Source organism: Primulina eburnea, chromosome 12 (genome assembly GCF_022965805.1).
Source record: "Primulina eburnea isolate SZY01 chromosome 12, ASM2296580v1, whole genome shotgun sequence".
NCBI classification, from domain to species: domain Eukaryota; kingdom Viridiplantae; phylum Streptophyta; class Magnoliopsida; order Lamiales; family Gesneriaceae; genus Primulina; species Primulina eburnea.
Window position 1 is genome coordinate 4,890,087 of NC_133112.1, and position 13,660 is coordinate 4,903,746.

A 13,660-nucleotide genomic window follows, 5' to 3' on the forward strand; every position below is an offset into this window, starting at 1 on the left:
ACATATCACAAATATATAGTATAACGATATTTACAATAATAATATATCAAGATTTTGATAATATTTTATGAGATTTTGTAATGAATTATTATGAAATTTTGATAAATAAAATTTCTCCAATTCGATATGACTCATGAGAAAAATTATTGTAGATGTGGGTCGGATATAATTTTTTTTTCTTTCATTTTAAAGATATCTTAAAACTATGAGTATGTCTCTTATGAGACGGTCTCACGAATCTTTATCTATGAAACGAGTCAGCTCTATCGATATTCACATTAAAAAATAATCCTCTCATAAAATACGACTCATGAATCTATCACACACAGATTTTTGCCGATAACTGTTGATGCTAAACATAAAACAAGTTATTCCATTCCCACCACTGGTTCATCGTATTTTTATAGGTCCCCAATTTCAAGCGATTAGATAAGGTTTCTCTCGTCCTCTCTGCAATCCTGTGGTTCAGACTGAGAAGAGACTCGGCACTGTTTGAACTGCGTGCTCTAATGCTGTAATTTTCTGAATTGGATTTCATTTTATAGACGCTAACCTCGGAGACCCTATTCTGTTTAAACCTATTACTCTCTATTGATTTTTGAAATTTGAAGTTTTGCAATGAGTATCGCACTTCAGGCTTCCGTCTTTCACAGGCCATCGCTTCTTCGGTCGAACCATTTTCCTGTTCCTCAAAAATCCCACCTTTCCAGGTTTTCTCCGCCCTTTTCTTGTTCTTTAAGACTGAATTTTAGGTTTAATGATTCAATTTTTCACAACTCTAGATTCTTAAGGCATCGTTTAGTTGTTGCGTCTGCATTGAATCCCGCTTCGAGTGATGTAAATTCAATTCAGGAATCATGCAGCAGTAGTTCAAACTCGGGTGTTGAGAATCCCGAAATAAGTGAATACAATAATGGACCTGTTTTGAGCGAAGGTGGAAAGGTGGATGATGAGTTGGGGAAGGAGGGCTTAGAAGTCAATGAGGATGCGAAGAAGAAATTTCCAATAATGGTGTTTCTGTTGGGAGTTTTTACGAGGTTGAAAAACGGGTTCGAGGGGGTCTTTAGTTCAGATTGGTTTGGTTGGTGGCCTTTTTGGCGTCAGGAGAAGCTGTTGGAGAGGATGATTGCTGAAGCTGATGCAAATCCTAAAGATGCTGCAAAGCAGGGGTTGCTTCTTGCGGAACTCAATAAGCACAGGTCAATTTTCTCATTTTTACATTACTACTAAAAAAATAAAAATAAAAAGATTTCGGCTTGGCCTTGGCTATATCCCTGGAATGCCTTTAACAAATGGATTCTTGTATTAACCAACGCGTCCAAGTTTTTTATTTTTTCGTCATCGAATAGGTATAAGCTAGTCATTTGAAAGGGTGTTTGGATATAGTAGCTTTCGAAGCTGAAGAAATATTTATGTACCTTGTAACATGTTATAATTTTTTCAACATGGAGCTCTAAATTTGTTTTGGACGAAATATTCTTTTATTAGAGCTTCTTAAGCTGCTATTTAATTTTACATTTTGGTGTATCAAGTGCTTTCTTGTTAGCTCAAAGTGGATGGTTGCTTGGTAAATGCTAGAACTTAATTTGAACTTTTTGGAAAAACTGAAACTGCAAAATATTCTACCTTGGCTCTGCTGAAATTGTTGCATAGTATGTTTAATTCCAACAATATATTCATAACCGTGGAATAATCTATGATATCACGACTAACAACTCTATGGGATGAAATATTGAAAGAGAAGCAAGGGTTAGGGGGTCAAATACTGAGAATCTTTGTTAGTTTGGTTTTCCAATTGAAAACTTATGGTGAATCTGATAGCATCACTATGCTGGAAGTCTCCTTGTGATGTATGAGATTTATTTAGCATTCAAAATTGATCCTAAATGCTTGTGGTAGAATTGGTTCTGATGCATTTTTATTGTTCTTCCCTTCTCTTTTTTTTCAGTCCTGAGTCTGTCATTCAGCGTTTTGAACAGCGAGCTCATGTTGTAGACAGTAAAGGAGTAGCAGAATATATTCGGGCACTGGTGGCCACTAATGCAATTGCTGAGTACTTACCTGATGAGCAATCCGGAAAGGCTTCTAGTCTCCCTTTGTTGGTACTTGGCTTTGTTCAACAGTCTTTGTTTTGTTTAGAAAATTTAGCTCTGGTTACCACCACCTATTCTGATTGAATTCATTTTACAAAAGATCTGAAGATTGCAGTGACATTGATTTCTTTTCATATTAACTGTCAATTCTTCTGGTTGCCTAGATAAATTTCTAGAATAATGTTAATACACATGGACCCAACATTAATAACCTACTATTTTACACACATGCTGCCAATAGCTTATGGTTTCTAGATATAGGGTTGAAACCAAGTCAGACATTTAGCAGACAAGTAATGTTGCTTCTTGAAGGATCTTGATTGTTGACTAGGATTGTGAAAGAGGTAAATTTGCAATGGAGGTCTTTTTTCCCTGTGACTGGATCGACGAAAGAACTCGATAAAAAAAACACGAGCATATAGAAATATCGAGTGCTATAGAGAAATTTTGTGTTTGACTTTTAGAAATATGTGACCAATTTGCTTGTTCACCACCAATTTTTCCGTATGGAAAATTCTTCAATGTATACTTCTCTTGCTAACTTTAATTATTATATACAGCTTCAAGAGTTAAAACAACGTGCATCTGGGAACATGGATGAGCTTTTTGTGAACCCTGGTATATCTGAGAAGCAGCCATTACATGTTGTGATGGTAAGAGACAAAAAAATTGCAAAAAAGAAGGGGCTGGGACACGGTTTTTTAACCTTTTTTTTGGGGGCCTGTGTTACATACTTTAATTGCTACTCATGTTTTAAATTCTTAGCATACTTTTATGTGATGCAGGTGGACCCCAAAACGTCGAACAGATCATCACGTCTTGCACAAGAAGTCATTTCAACTATACTTTTCACTGTTGCTGTTGGTTTGGTGTGGTATGACCTTTTCTTCACTGGCTGATTTGTAGTTGTTGAATGGTCTATGTAGATAAATATAGGATAATATTTGTTGTGTTTAAATTTTGTAAAATTAGATAGGTTGATATTTTTTCTGATGTTTTGGAGGTAATTAAAGTGTTGTAATCTATATAATATGGGATTAGTCTGACAAAATAATATTCGAGACACTACATTCTTTGTCTGTCCCACACATATTATTCCTCAAACAAATAAATCTACCTCTCCAGTATCAGAATCCACTTCTCCAGTATCTTAACCAAGAGGAGACTCAACAACTCAACCAAAATTCGTCTACTCAAGACGAAGACCCTGAGTTATTAAAGACGTGATTCTTAATCACAACCAAGAAGACGAACCGATAGTAAATCCTCATCCAGGTGCTACTCTTGATCTTGATGTTCCCATAGCTATTAGGAAAGGTGCTAGAACTTGCACACAACATTTCCAAATATGTCTCATATTCAAATCTTTCTCAATCATTGCGTACTTTTACTTCAAAATTGTCTAGTGAGATTATTCCCAGCTCTAGAAAATCCTGAGTGGAAAGTTGCAATTCTAGAGGAAATGCGTGCTTTAAAAAAAACAACCTAGAGTTTGGTAGAGTTACCACATGGTAAGAACATAGTAAGATACAAATGGGTATCACCCTAAAATATAGGGTCAATGGCTCAATCGAAGAACACAAAGCACGCTTGGTTGCCAGAGGCTTCACTCAAATTTATGGTATTGATTACAATGAAACTTTTGCATCAGTTGCTAAGCTCAATACTGTGAGAGGATTCTTTTGTCACTAGCTGTTAACCTTGATTGACCTTTACAATAATTGGATTTAAAAAATGCATTTCTTAATGGTAATCTGGAGGAGGAAGTTTACACGAGCCAACCACCTGGTTTCAAAGACAAATTGGGAAAGCAGATGATATGCAAACTCAACAATTCACTTTATGGACTGAAACAGTCTCCACGTGCATGGTTTGATAGATTTTCTGGAGTCATAAAGAAGTTTGGATATAGTCTGGGACTAGCCAACCATATATTGTTCGTCAAACATTTTGAGAAAAGAAAGATCAATATTATCATTGTATATGTGGATGACATCATTTTAACTGGAGATGATAGTCAAGAGATGAGAGAAGTTAAGAACATGATGGTAAGAGAGTTCGAGGTTAAAGAACATGGAAGTTTGAGATATTTCTTGGGAATAGAGACTGCTAGGAGCAGAAAGTGGATTTCGGTTTTCCAAAGAAAATACATTTCGGACCTATTAGAAGAAATATACATGTTAGGTTGTAAGCCAAGTAATCAATCGAGTTGGTAAACGAACAAAAATTGTTTGAAGGTAAACCACGGGATGTAAGGAGATATCATTGTTGTGTTGGGAAACTTATCTACCTCTCATATATTGACCCGACATTGCATTTGCAGTAAGTCTAGTAAGCCAATATATGCACTCATCATGTCAAGGTCAGCTGGATGCGGTTTATAGAATTCTCATATACTTGAAATGAACTCTATACAGAGGTTTGTTCTTCGCAAAGAATGATGATCGAATAGCGTATACGTTTACAGATGTTGATTGGGCTGGTTTTATTTCTGATAGGAAGTCAACATCAGGATATTGTACAGTGGTGCGGGGAAATCTAGTGATATGACAGAGCAAGAAACGGTCAGTTGTTGCCAGGAGCAGTGCAAAAGCCGAATATAGAGCCGTGACACATGGAGTGTGAGCTTGTCTGGATTAAGAGAGTACTAAAGGAACTTAAAATTTAATGCAAGGAACCTATACAACTCTATTGTGACAAGCCAACTATCAGTATAGCTCATAACCTAGTACATCACGACAGAACCAAACTTGTGGAAGTAGATCGACACTTTATCAGGGACAAGTTAGATGAAGGGATTATTAGCATACCCGCATCCAATCAACTTGTTGTGCTTACAAAGGGATTGTCAGAACACAACCATGAGTTCCTTGTCAAGCTTGGCTCATCGACATATACTGTCAAGCTTGTGGGGGAGTGTAGATAAATATGTAGATAAATACAGGATAATATTTGTTGTGTTTAAATTTTGTGAAATTAGATAGAATGATCTTTTTTATGATTTTTTTGGAGAGTTAAATTGTTGTGATATGTATAACAGGAGATTATATGGGATGATATTTTTTATGATTTTTGGGAGATAGTTAAATTGTTGTGATATATATAACATGAGATTAGTATGATGAAATAAATTCGAGATATTCCTCTCAAATTTACAGTCTATAAAACACATCCCAATAGTTTACATTCGACTACATTGGTGAAAAGCAGCATCTTGATATGTTTGAGGAAAAGAAGAGGGTTTGGATATGTTTTACTTTTTTCTATTGCAATCGGCAAGTGTACATCTTTCTTTTGTTTTCTCAATTTGTCTATTGAATATGGAATTATTTGTAAAATTTCAGGTTAATGGGTGCCACTGCACTCCAGAAGTACATTGGTAGCTTAGGAGGGATAGGAGCTTCAGGGGTCGGTTCAAGTTCGTCTTACTCCCCAAAAGACTTGAACAAAGAAATAGTGCCAGAGAAGGTGATTATTTTTTGTAGATTTCCTATTACATCTTTGATTTTTTTATGTTGTCTTTGTACTCTGACTTCATGATTTATTTATCTCAATCTATAGGGAGTTTGAAGGTGCTATAGATAAAAAAGAAAAGTTGGACGGTAGATAATTTAGCTAGACTAATGAACAATTACTTACTGTCTGTTGCAGTTGTTTGCCTGTGTACTTTTTTAGTTGAGTTACATTGAATAGCATTTGAATTTGTTTTGTTGCAGAATGTAAAGACATTTAAAGATGTCAAAGGCTGTGATGATGCTAAACAAGAACTTGAGGAGGTTGTTGAGTATCTAAAAAATCCTTCAAAGTTTACTCGGTTAGGAGGAAAGTTGCCTAAGGTTTGTATTGGTTTGGTATATTTCTCTTGTTATTACCATTTTATAATCCTCTTATGTGTTACTTTCCTACTGTGGTATCATTTAAGAGTGACCCAATTTCAGGGAATCCTTCTGACTGGATCACCTGGAACAGGGAAAACACTGCTTGCCAAGGTACAATTTTTTTGGTGTAATGATGATAGAATTTTCATGTTTTATGTACTTTCTATTTCTGGCCCCTCTACTGAACTTAGATGCATTGCTGATTTTTCCAGCTGCCTTCAATTGGTAATGTTGTCTGACTTTTGTTACTTTTTGAATGTATAAGGCAATTGCTGGAGAGGCTGGGGTACCGTTCTTTTACAGAGCTGGTTCTGAATTTGAGGAAATGTAAGCTGTATTTAGAGAAATTGTTTACATATGTTTGCTTGCGTTAAAGATTGCTTTGGTCATTTTATTTAGTTTTTAATTTTTTGTAAATTGTTTGTTTCTGCAATGGACCTTTTGATTTCTCTTTCTCGAGAAAAAAAGGAAAGAAAGGAAAAACCCACCCGTACTCGTATTTTTTCCCCATATCCGATGTGATGTTCATACAAGTTTTGTTAGAATTTAGGGCATTATATCATAGGAAAACGACATTATTTTTGCTTACTTTTTTCTGGGAAAAAAGGACATTAATGAAAAACATCCTCTGAGACGAGCAACAACTACTTTTTGGGTGCTGAAGAAATTTAGTGTCTATTATTTTAAATCTGGGAGCAGTCCTTTTGGTTTGGGCAGAAGATTTACCTCTCTTTTACCTTATTAGGTTTGTAGGAGTTGGAGCTCGGAGAGTGAGGTCTTTGTTTCAAGCAGCTAAGAAGAAGGTGCATTGCTTATTCCTTCTGCACTCATTAGTATTGTATACCATGTACCATTGATTATGACTTAAATATAAAGGACTGTAATAAACAGTGGAAAATATTGCACTGCAATAATATTTCATTAATCTCTTTGCCATTTTAACTCTCGTGAGATGCTAATTTGGATGCCATCAGTAAATTAAACTTGAGATGAGATCTATTTTTGGGTCATAAGTTGTATTTTCTCCAGTCGTCGTGATTTCTTTTACATTGACAGGCTCCATGCATCATATTTATTGATGAAATTGATGCTGTTGGGTCAACTCGAAAGCAGTGGGAAGGTCATACAAAGAAAACACTGCATCAACTGCTTGTTGAAATGGATGGTTTTGAACAGAATGAGGTGAATGCAGATGAAATCATATTGTTCTGCGAAATTTCCTCTTGCACGCCTTAATGACATCAGAATGATAACCTTTTTGTAGGGGATCATTGTCATGGCTGCAACTAACTTGCCAGATGTACTTGATCCAGCTTTGACAAGACCGGGTAGATTTGACAGGCATGTAAGTCTTACTATCTTTTCACAAGGACCTATTTGTTATTGATGTATTGGTCCTTCAATTATGAACTGAGTGTAAGTTTTGAAGCCCTTTTTCTCTCTCGTGAGGAATTATTTATATCTTGCATTCTGCGATGTTTAAAAGTTCTCATTTTGGAATTTATGCAAGTATTAGCTTGGATTTGTTCATCAATGTACTTTGTCATCGGATTTACGTACTCTTTGCAGCTGAAAATTTGCTACTGATTTGTGTTGGTGATATATGTCTGTCTTGGTTGAGTAATCTCTTAAACAAATGAACTTGACTACAGTTTCCCTTTTCCAAGAAAAATTAACACCTGGAAAATCTGTTTTAGATTGTTGTCACAAATCCTGATGTTCGGGGTCGTCAAGAAATATTGGAGCTTTATTTGTTAGACAAACCATTGGCAAAGGATGTTGATGTCAAAGCAATTGCTCGTGGTACTCCAGGATTCAATGGGGCAGGCATGTTGTGTTTTGTTTGTCTCTTTAACCATAGTGTACCTAGTGGTAGTTTGCAACTGATTTTTGGTCTTGAATTTGAAGCTGAGTGTCGGGATGATTCTTTGGTTTCTTTTAATGAAATAAGCCCTGTGGATTTTTTTATATACACTAATCTTGGCACTGGACAATGCCCAAGAGGTTGCTATCTATCTGGTCCGCTAACTGGAATAAATGAATATTTCTCCAACCATATTTCTTGTCCACTAATTCTCCTTCTGATTCAGATCTTGCAAATTTGGTTAATATTGCCGCAATCAAGGCTGCCGTTGAAGGTGCTGAGAAGTTGACTGCGTCACAGTTAGAATTTGCCAAAGATAGGATAATGATGGGAACAGAAAGGAAGACGATGTTTCTGTCTGACGAGTCAAAGAAGGTCTGTACTATTTTATTTTTTAATTTGTTTTATGGATTTAGTCCATTTTGGGATAATGTTCTACTGCAATGATATGATATAGCCCGGATTGTGCTCATCAATCATCTAGGTAGTGCTATATAGCACTTTGGAATCACATTTAGCCGCTCTTCTGGCAAATTAAAAATCACGTAACATTCTCTATTGGAATTGTAAATCTTGAGAGATCTCGTGGTAATGCCATGGGATGACAATTATTATAGAAAAGAAATTGCATTAAGAACTGAGCGAATGGACACAAAGACAAGTTTCAGCCCTGTGATACAAAGACACGATTCTCCACCATGGTCGATCCTGTTGTCTCAAATGACTGAAGCACAATCAAAGGGACAAAACTTAAGATTAAAGGTTTTTGTGTCCAGTTTATTATATCTTTGCAATTACGGAGCCTTCCTTAAAATGTTTGTGTTATAACCTGAAAAAAAGTGCGCTTCAAAAGCTTTCTTTACATGATGAAAGGAATAAATTATTATTGGATTTTGAACTCCAAAAGACTGAGCATCTACTTTCTTGGAAATTGAATGATATGTTTCTTTCCCAGCTCACTGCATACCATGAGAGTGGTCACGCTATTGTTGCCTTAAACACCGAAGGTGCACATCCAATTCACAAGGCTACAATCATGCCACGTGGATCTGCTCTAGGCATGGTTACCCAGCTTCCCTCTAGCGACGAGACTTCAGTCAGCAAGAAGCAATTGCTAGCACGTCTGGATGTTTGTATGGGAGGAAGAGTGGCTGAAGAACTTATTTTTGGCCAGGACCATATTACCACTGGAGCAAGTAGTGATCTCAATACAGCCACTGAGCTTGCTCACTATATGGTACTCTCTATAAAACTTCACAGGTCTTTCAGAATATCTCGATTTTCTTGCATTTTACAGTTCTTTTCCTTTCCTCCCTAGTCCCAAATACCGATCCATCATAGTTTTGATTACTTGGCATTCATTTTATCGTTCTCATTTATGTTTTCCTTCTTAGTATTAGACTTCTATGTGTTGCATGCCATCTGGAATTGTAATTTGTCATGCCATATTTCAACCTTCGACAATGACAGTTGGCAAGTGTGAAAATGTTTTAACTAGTTTTTCTTGGTAGGTTTCAACATGTGGGATGAGTGATGAAATTGGACCTATTCACATTAAAGAACGACCGGGTTCAGAAATGCAATCCCGTATTGATGCTGAGGTATGCTTCAATTTATCCACTGCAAATATGAGATAATATTGGACATATTACCCCCAAATTGAATTGGTCGTCGCACCAGGTGGTTAAGCTGTTGAGGGAAGCGTATAATCGTGTCAAAGCCCTGCTGAAGAAGGTACCTATAAAAAGTTTCTTCTCATCATTTTATTCCAGCTTGACGCTTCATCCTATTATTGCCATTGTTTTAACTTTAACCGTATTTTTTGGAATATCAATTGAAATGCAGCATGAGAAGGCGTTGCATACACTAGCGAATGCTCTTCTGGAATACGAGACGCTTAATTCAGAAGAAATCAGACGTGTTCTTCTTCCTTATAGCCAGGGACGTTTATCTGAAGAACTGGAACAACAACAGGAGGAAGGAGAGCTCGTCTTGGCTTGAGCAAAGGAAGCACCTGACCAAGAAAATCCTTCTCAAATGCAGTTTTGTACAGTGCAGAGCTAGTTGTCTGGCCTTCGATATAACACAGTAATTTTATCCTGCGTATATGTTGTTGTAACATAATTTTTAAAAAGTTTATTCAGAAAAAGTCCATACGAAAAGTAGGTGTTCACTTGTATTATTCGGACACGAACCCAATTTGGGGCAAAGTTTTGGATGTAGAACCAACCATAGTGCAAAGCCATTTCTTTCTTTAGTGGTTTGGTTGTATTATTCCAATCGTGTCTAGTTATTACCTAGAAATCTAGAATGCTGCAGTAAAATCAAGTTGTCTTCGTGTCTGTCACTGGGACCAGAATTGTTTTCAACTTCAAATAAACATCACTTTTTTATTTTTTTTTTCCTGGAATATATACAGCATGAACTCTTCAAAAAATTATTTGATGCCTGCCCATACTTTATTTTCCCAAATTTCGAATATACAACAATGAGTATATTTAAAATTCTCAATTCATGTTTTCTCTCTCTCGTTTCTTGCTATATAAAAAAAGGAAAGAAAGATGAGCCGCAACCAACTCAACTAAGTTCTGCAAGGAGGTAAAAATTTGTGTGAGACGATCTCACGATGTAAGACGGATCTCTTATTTAGGTCATCCGTGAAAAAATATTATTTTTTATGTTAAGAATATTACTTTTTATTGTGAATATGATGAATAAGGTTACTCGTGTTACAGATTATGATCCATGAGACGGACTCACACGAGACTCACTCTAATAGGAATCAGCCGCCACCCATCCTATAATAATAATATTTTTTAAAAAAACATATCACCGTCTTCCGATCATCCGATGTTTAATCCCATGATATCTTCTCCACTGATTTTTTTATCTATATCTTGGTTACTTTCTGTTTTAATATAATATTTAAAACTTGTACGCAACGGAAATTGAAATTTGATTGTACTAGAGATTTCGTCAAATTTTTAATTTAAGACAATTTAATGAGAAATAGAAATATCAGTATCCATTGCATTTTTTTATTTTTTTAAAAAATTATCCATTATAATCATAATCAAATATCAAATATGTATATATATTATATATATATATACATACATATATATAATATTGTATTATTATATATTCTAACTACAGTAAAGATTTCAATGGGTGCAATAATTCTTCTAAATTCAAAAGAATGGAAATTTTTTACGTCAGGAAAGAGGTTAGGTTGATCAAAAGACCAACTCACTCGAACCAAATCATCAAAATTCACCATCAAAAAAAAAAGAGAGAAATTCTTGGTACTGAAATTCTCAACCATGTCTATTTTTTACCCGATTACTACGTACTAACTTGGTTTCTACTGCCCGAAAAACTACGAACTCGGCCACTCTTCGAGTGTCTCAAGTCCACAACGATGACACTGACGTTGTCTCGACTACCTCGAGCCATAGCCAACTCAACTAGTACATTTGCTGCTGCTACCACCGCGTGATTTTCTCCTTTCCCCTTGTCGTCGATTTGCTCGAGTTCTCTGTCTTGTTGAACTACTGAAACATGAGAGGTTCTTTTTATACGTCCATTCAAACACTTTCTTACAACAAGGCACGCTAGATCATTAGAAACTACGTCCCATAAACCATCGCTTGCTAGTATCAAAAACTCGTCTGAATCGGTTATATCGACAACTTTCACTTCTGGCTCTGGTGTCACAAAAGGTTTGAGGCATTTATCACCTGCAATATTGAGTCACATTGGTTCGGATGTTATTATTTCTGATCTAATATAATAGAATTTCCATTATTCTGAAAATAATAAACTATGCATGTTGAGTATTTAACCTATAGATCTTGAAGTGGCAAGAACTCCCAAGACCCTTTGCCCATTCCAGTCAATGACCTTCCCTCCACAGCTTATAATTCTCTCCAATTCATCCGATCTATCGGGCTGCAAGATAGTAGGCATAAATCATGGATACGAATCAATTTTGTTAGTCGGATGGTCCGTGAATACTTTTTGAGTATGTTTGATTGAGTGGATTAAATAAAGATAGATTAATAGTCTAGTATTTATCGTTAAAATTTTAAGTTGTTTTAATAATCATTTTGACCCGGTTTAAGATTCAATTTTATGGATAACTATTTGATTAATAAAATTGGATCTTAGCCCAGATCACAAAATGATTATTAGAACCTCTTAAAATTTTAACGGTAAATATTTGACTATCAATCTATCGTTATTTAATCACTCAACCGAACACACCCTTTATGTATCATCGTAAATATAGGTAGATTGATTTGAGACCTACTAAACTTGAATAATCATGCAAATGAAATATGCGCTAATTATGTGTACATATGTTTGTGGTACCTTGTGATCGTCGGACAACTGAACGGCGACTCCACCACATGAAATCACAGCCCTCGAATCGCCGCAATGGGCGACAACCACCTCCTCCTCCCCGACAACCGCTACCACTGCCGTGGATCCCACCATCGCCACTGCTGCTCCATTCTTATTCACCTCCTCATCCATCTCCCGGAAGCCCGCCTCCATCACCTTCTCCCAATCGATCTCTGCGCCTCCTCTTTCCTCCACGATCTTTGCCACCAATTTATGAAGCGTCTCACGGCAAGACTGCGCCACCCGAAACCCCCCATGGCCGTCGAAAACCCCGAAGAAATCGTATGTCTTCGAACCTCTTGTCAAAAAACCTAATTCCACCGCCACCGCGTCCTCCATTGCTCTCCGCCGACCTATCACAGATACAGAGCCATGTGTATGACACGCGAAACCGCCGCTCAAAGTTGATTCTCCGCCTGATGTGACGTCTGTTTGAGCAGTCCCACCTACCAACCCGTCCGGGACGCCCGTATCAGCACACTTCCATCGCTTATTTCTGAAACCCACATCACAATCTGGGGAGAAAACTGTATCTCCGGCGGGTTTCGCCCGACCCAGTAACTTAACTCTCCGGAGCTCCCTTCTTTTTCTGCAAATATCCTTCATAGTCTCATCTTCTCCTCCGGTGATCTCATTCTTCCCAAGGCAGAAACTCTCCGGAACCGGAAACCCATGCCTTACGCTATCGAAAATCATCGCCAACCCTTCATTAAAGTAATCAAACCCCCCGGAAGCTAAAATTGATTAGAGGAGAAGGAAATATATAGGAAACGGCCACGCAGCCATACGTGGGAGAAGGAGAGTGGCGAAAGAGACACGTAACGATCGAGGGGTGTGTTGTGGGGTCCACGTGCCGGATGATTGATATTTATAGTTGACGTTGACTGGACACGTGTTAGGAGATAGGAGCCTCGTGGCAACTGCTTTACGTTTTCCTCGTCACTTTGTCCCCAACCAAACCCCTCAAACACTTGTTTTGGTCTATATTCCTCGTGCCAGACTCTTAATAGACTTTAAAATTCTCTGTTCCAACGAAGAATGTTTCAAATAAATATAATCGATTTAAATAACATTATCATTTTGAATTATCTTTCAAAATTATTTTTTATTTAAATTATGCACTAATATTAAATTGCAAGCAAAAACTCGTGTGAGACGGTCTCACATGTCGTATTTTGTGAGAGATCTCTTATTTGAGTCAGCTATGAAAAAGTTTACTTCTTATGCTGAGAGTATTACTTTTTATTGTGAATATCGGTAAGATTGACCCGTCTCACATATAAAGATTGGCAAAAACTTATGTGAGACGGTCTCACGGGTCGTATTTGTGAGACGGATCTCTTATTTGGATTATCCATGAAAAAGTCTTATTTTTTAGAGTGAGTCTCACGGGTCCTATTTTTTATGCTAAAAGTACT

The 13,660-nt window shown here is 36.8% G+C and overlaps 2 protein-coding genes across 2 annotated transcripts; one reads left to right on the top strand and one right to left on the bottom strand.

Annotated features, from left to right (window-relative positions):
• Positions 1–383: 383 nt before the first annotated feature.
• Positions 384–10,235, top strand: LOC140806553 (ATP-dependent zinc metalloprotease FTSH 11, chloroplastic/mitochondrial). The gene is made up of 17 exons (XM_073163103.1): positions 384–1,199; positions 1,949–2,102; positions 2,654–2,746; positions 2,879–2,967; positions 5,438–5,561; positions 5,810–5,929; positions 6,032–6,082; positions 6,237–6,298; positions 6,717–6,774; positions 7,028–7,153; positions 7,236–7,316; positions 7,669–7,798; positions 8,062–8,210; positions 8,791–9,072; positions 9,347–9,436; positions 9,516–9,569; positions 9,681–10,235. Exons 1-17 carry the CDS (start codon positions 619–621, stop codon positions 9,834–9,836), a joined length of 2,400 nt encoding a protein of 799 aa, XP_073019204.1. The 5' UTR covers positions 384–618; the 3' UTR covers positions 9,837–10,235.
• A 720-nt stretch (positions 10,236–10,955) lies between these two features.
• On the bottom strand, positions 10,956–12,988 carry LOC140808419 (protein phosphatase 2C 51-like). Its single transcript, XM_073165547.1, has 3 exons — positions 12,210–12,988; positions 11,681–11,786; positions 10,956–11,575 (listed from the first exon to the last, which is right to left on the bottom strand). Exons 1-3 carry the CDS (start codon positions 12,936–12,938, stop codon positions 11,181–11,183), a joined length of 1,230 nt encoding a protein of 409 aa, XP_073021648.1. The 5' UTR covers positions 12,939–12,988; the 3' UTR covers positions 10,956–11,180.
• Positions 12,989–13,660: the final 672 nt, after the last annotated feature.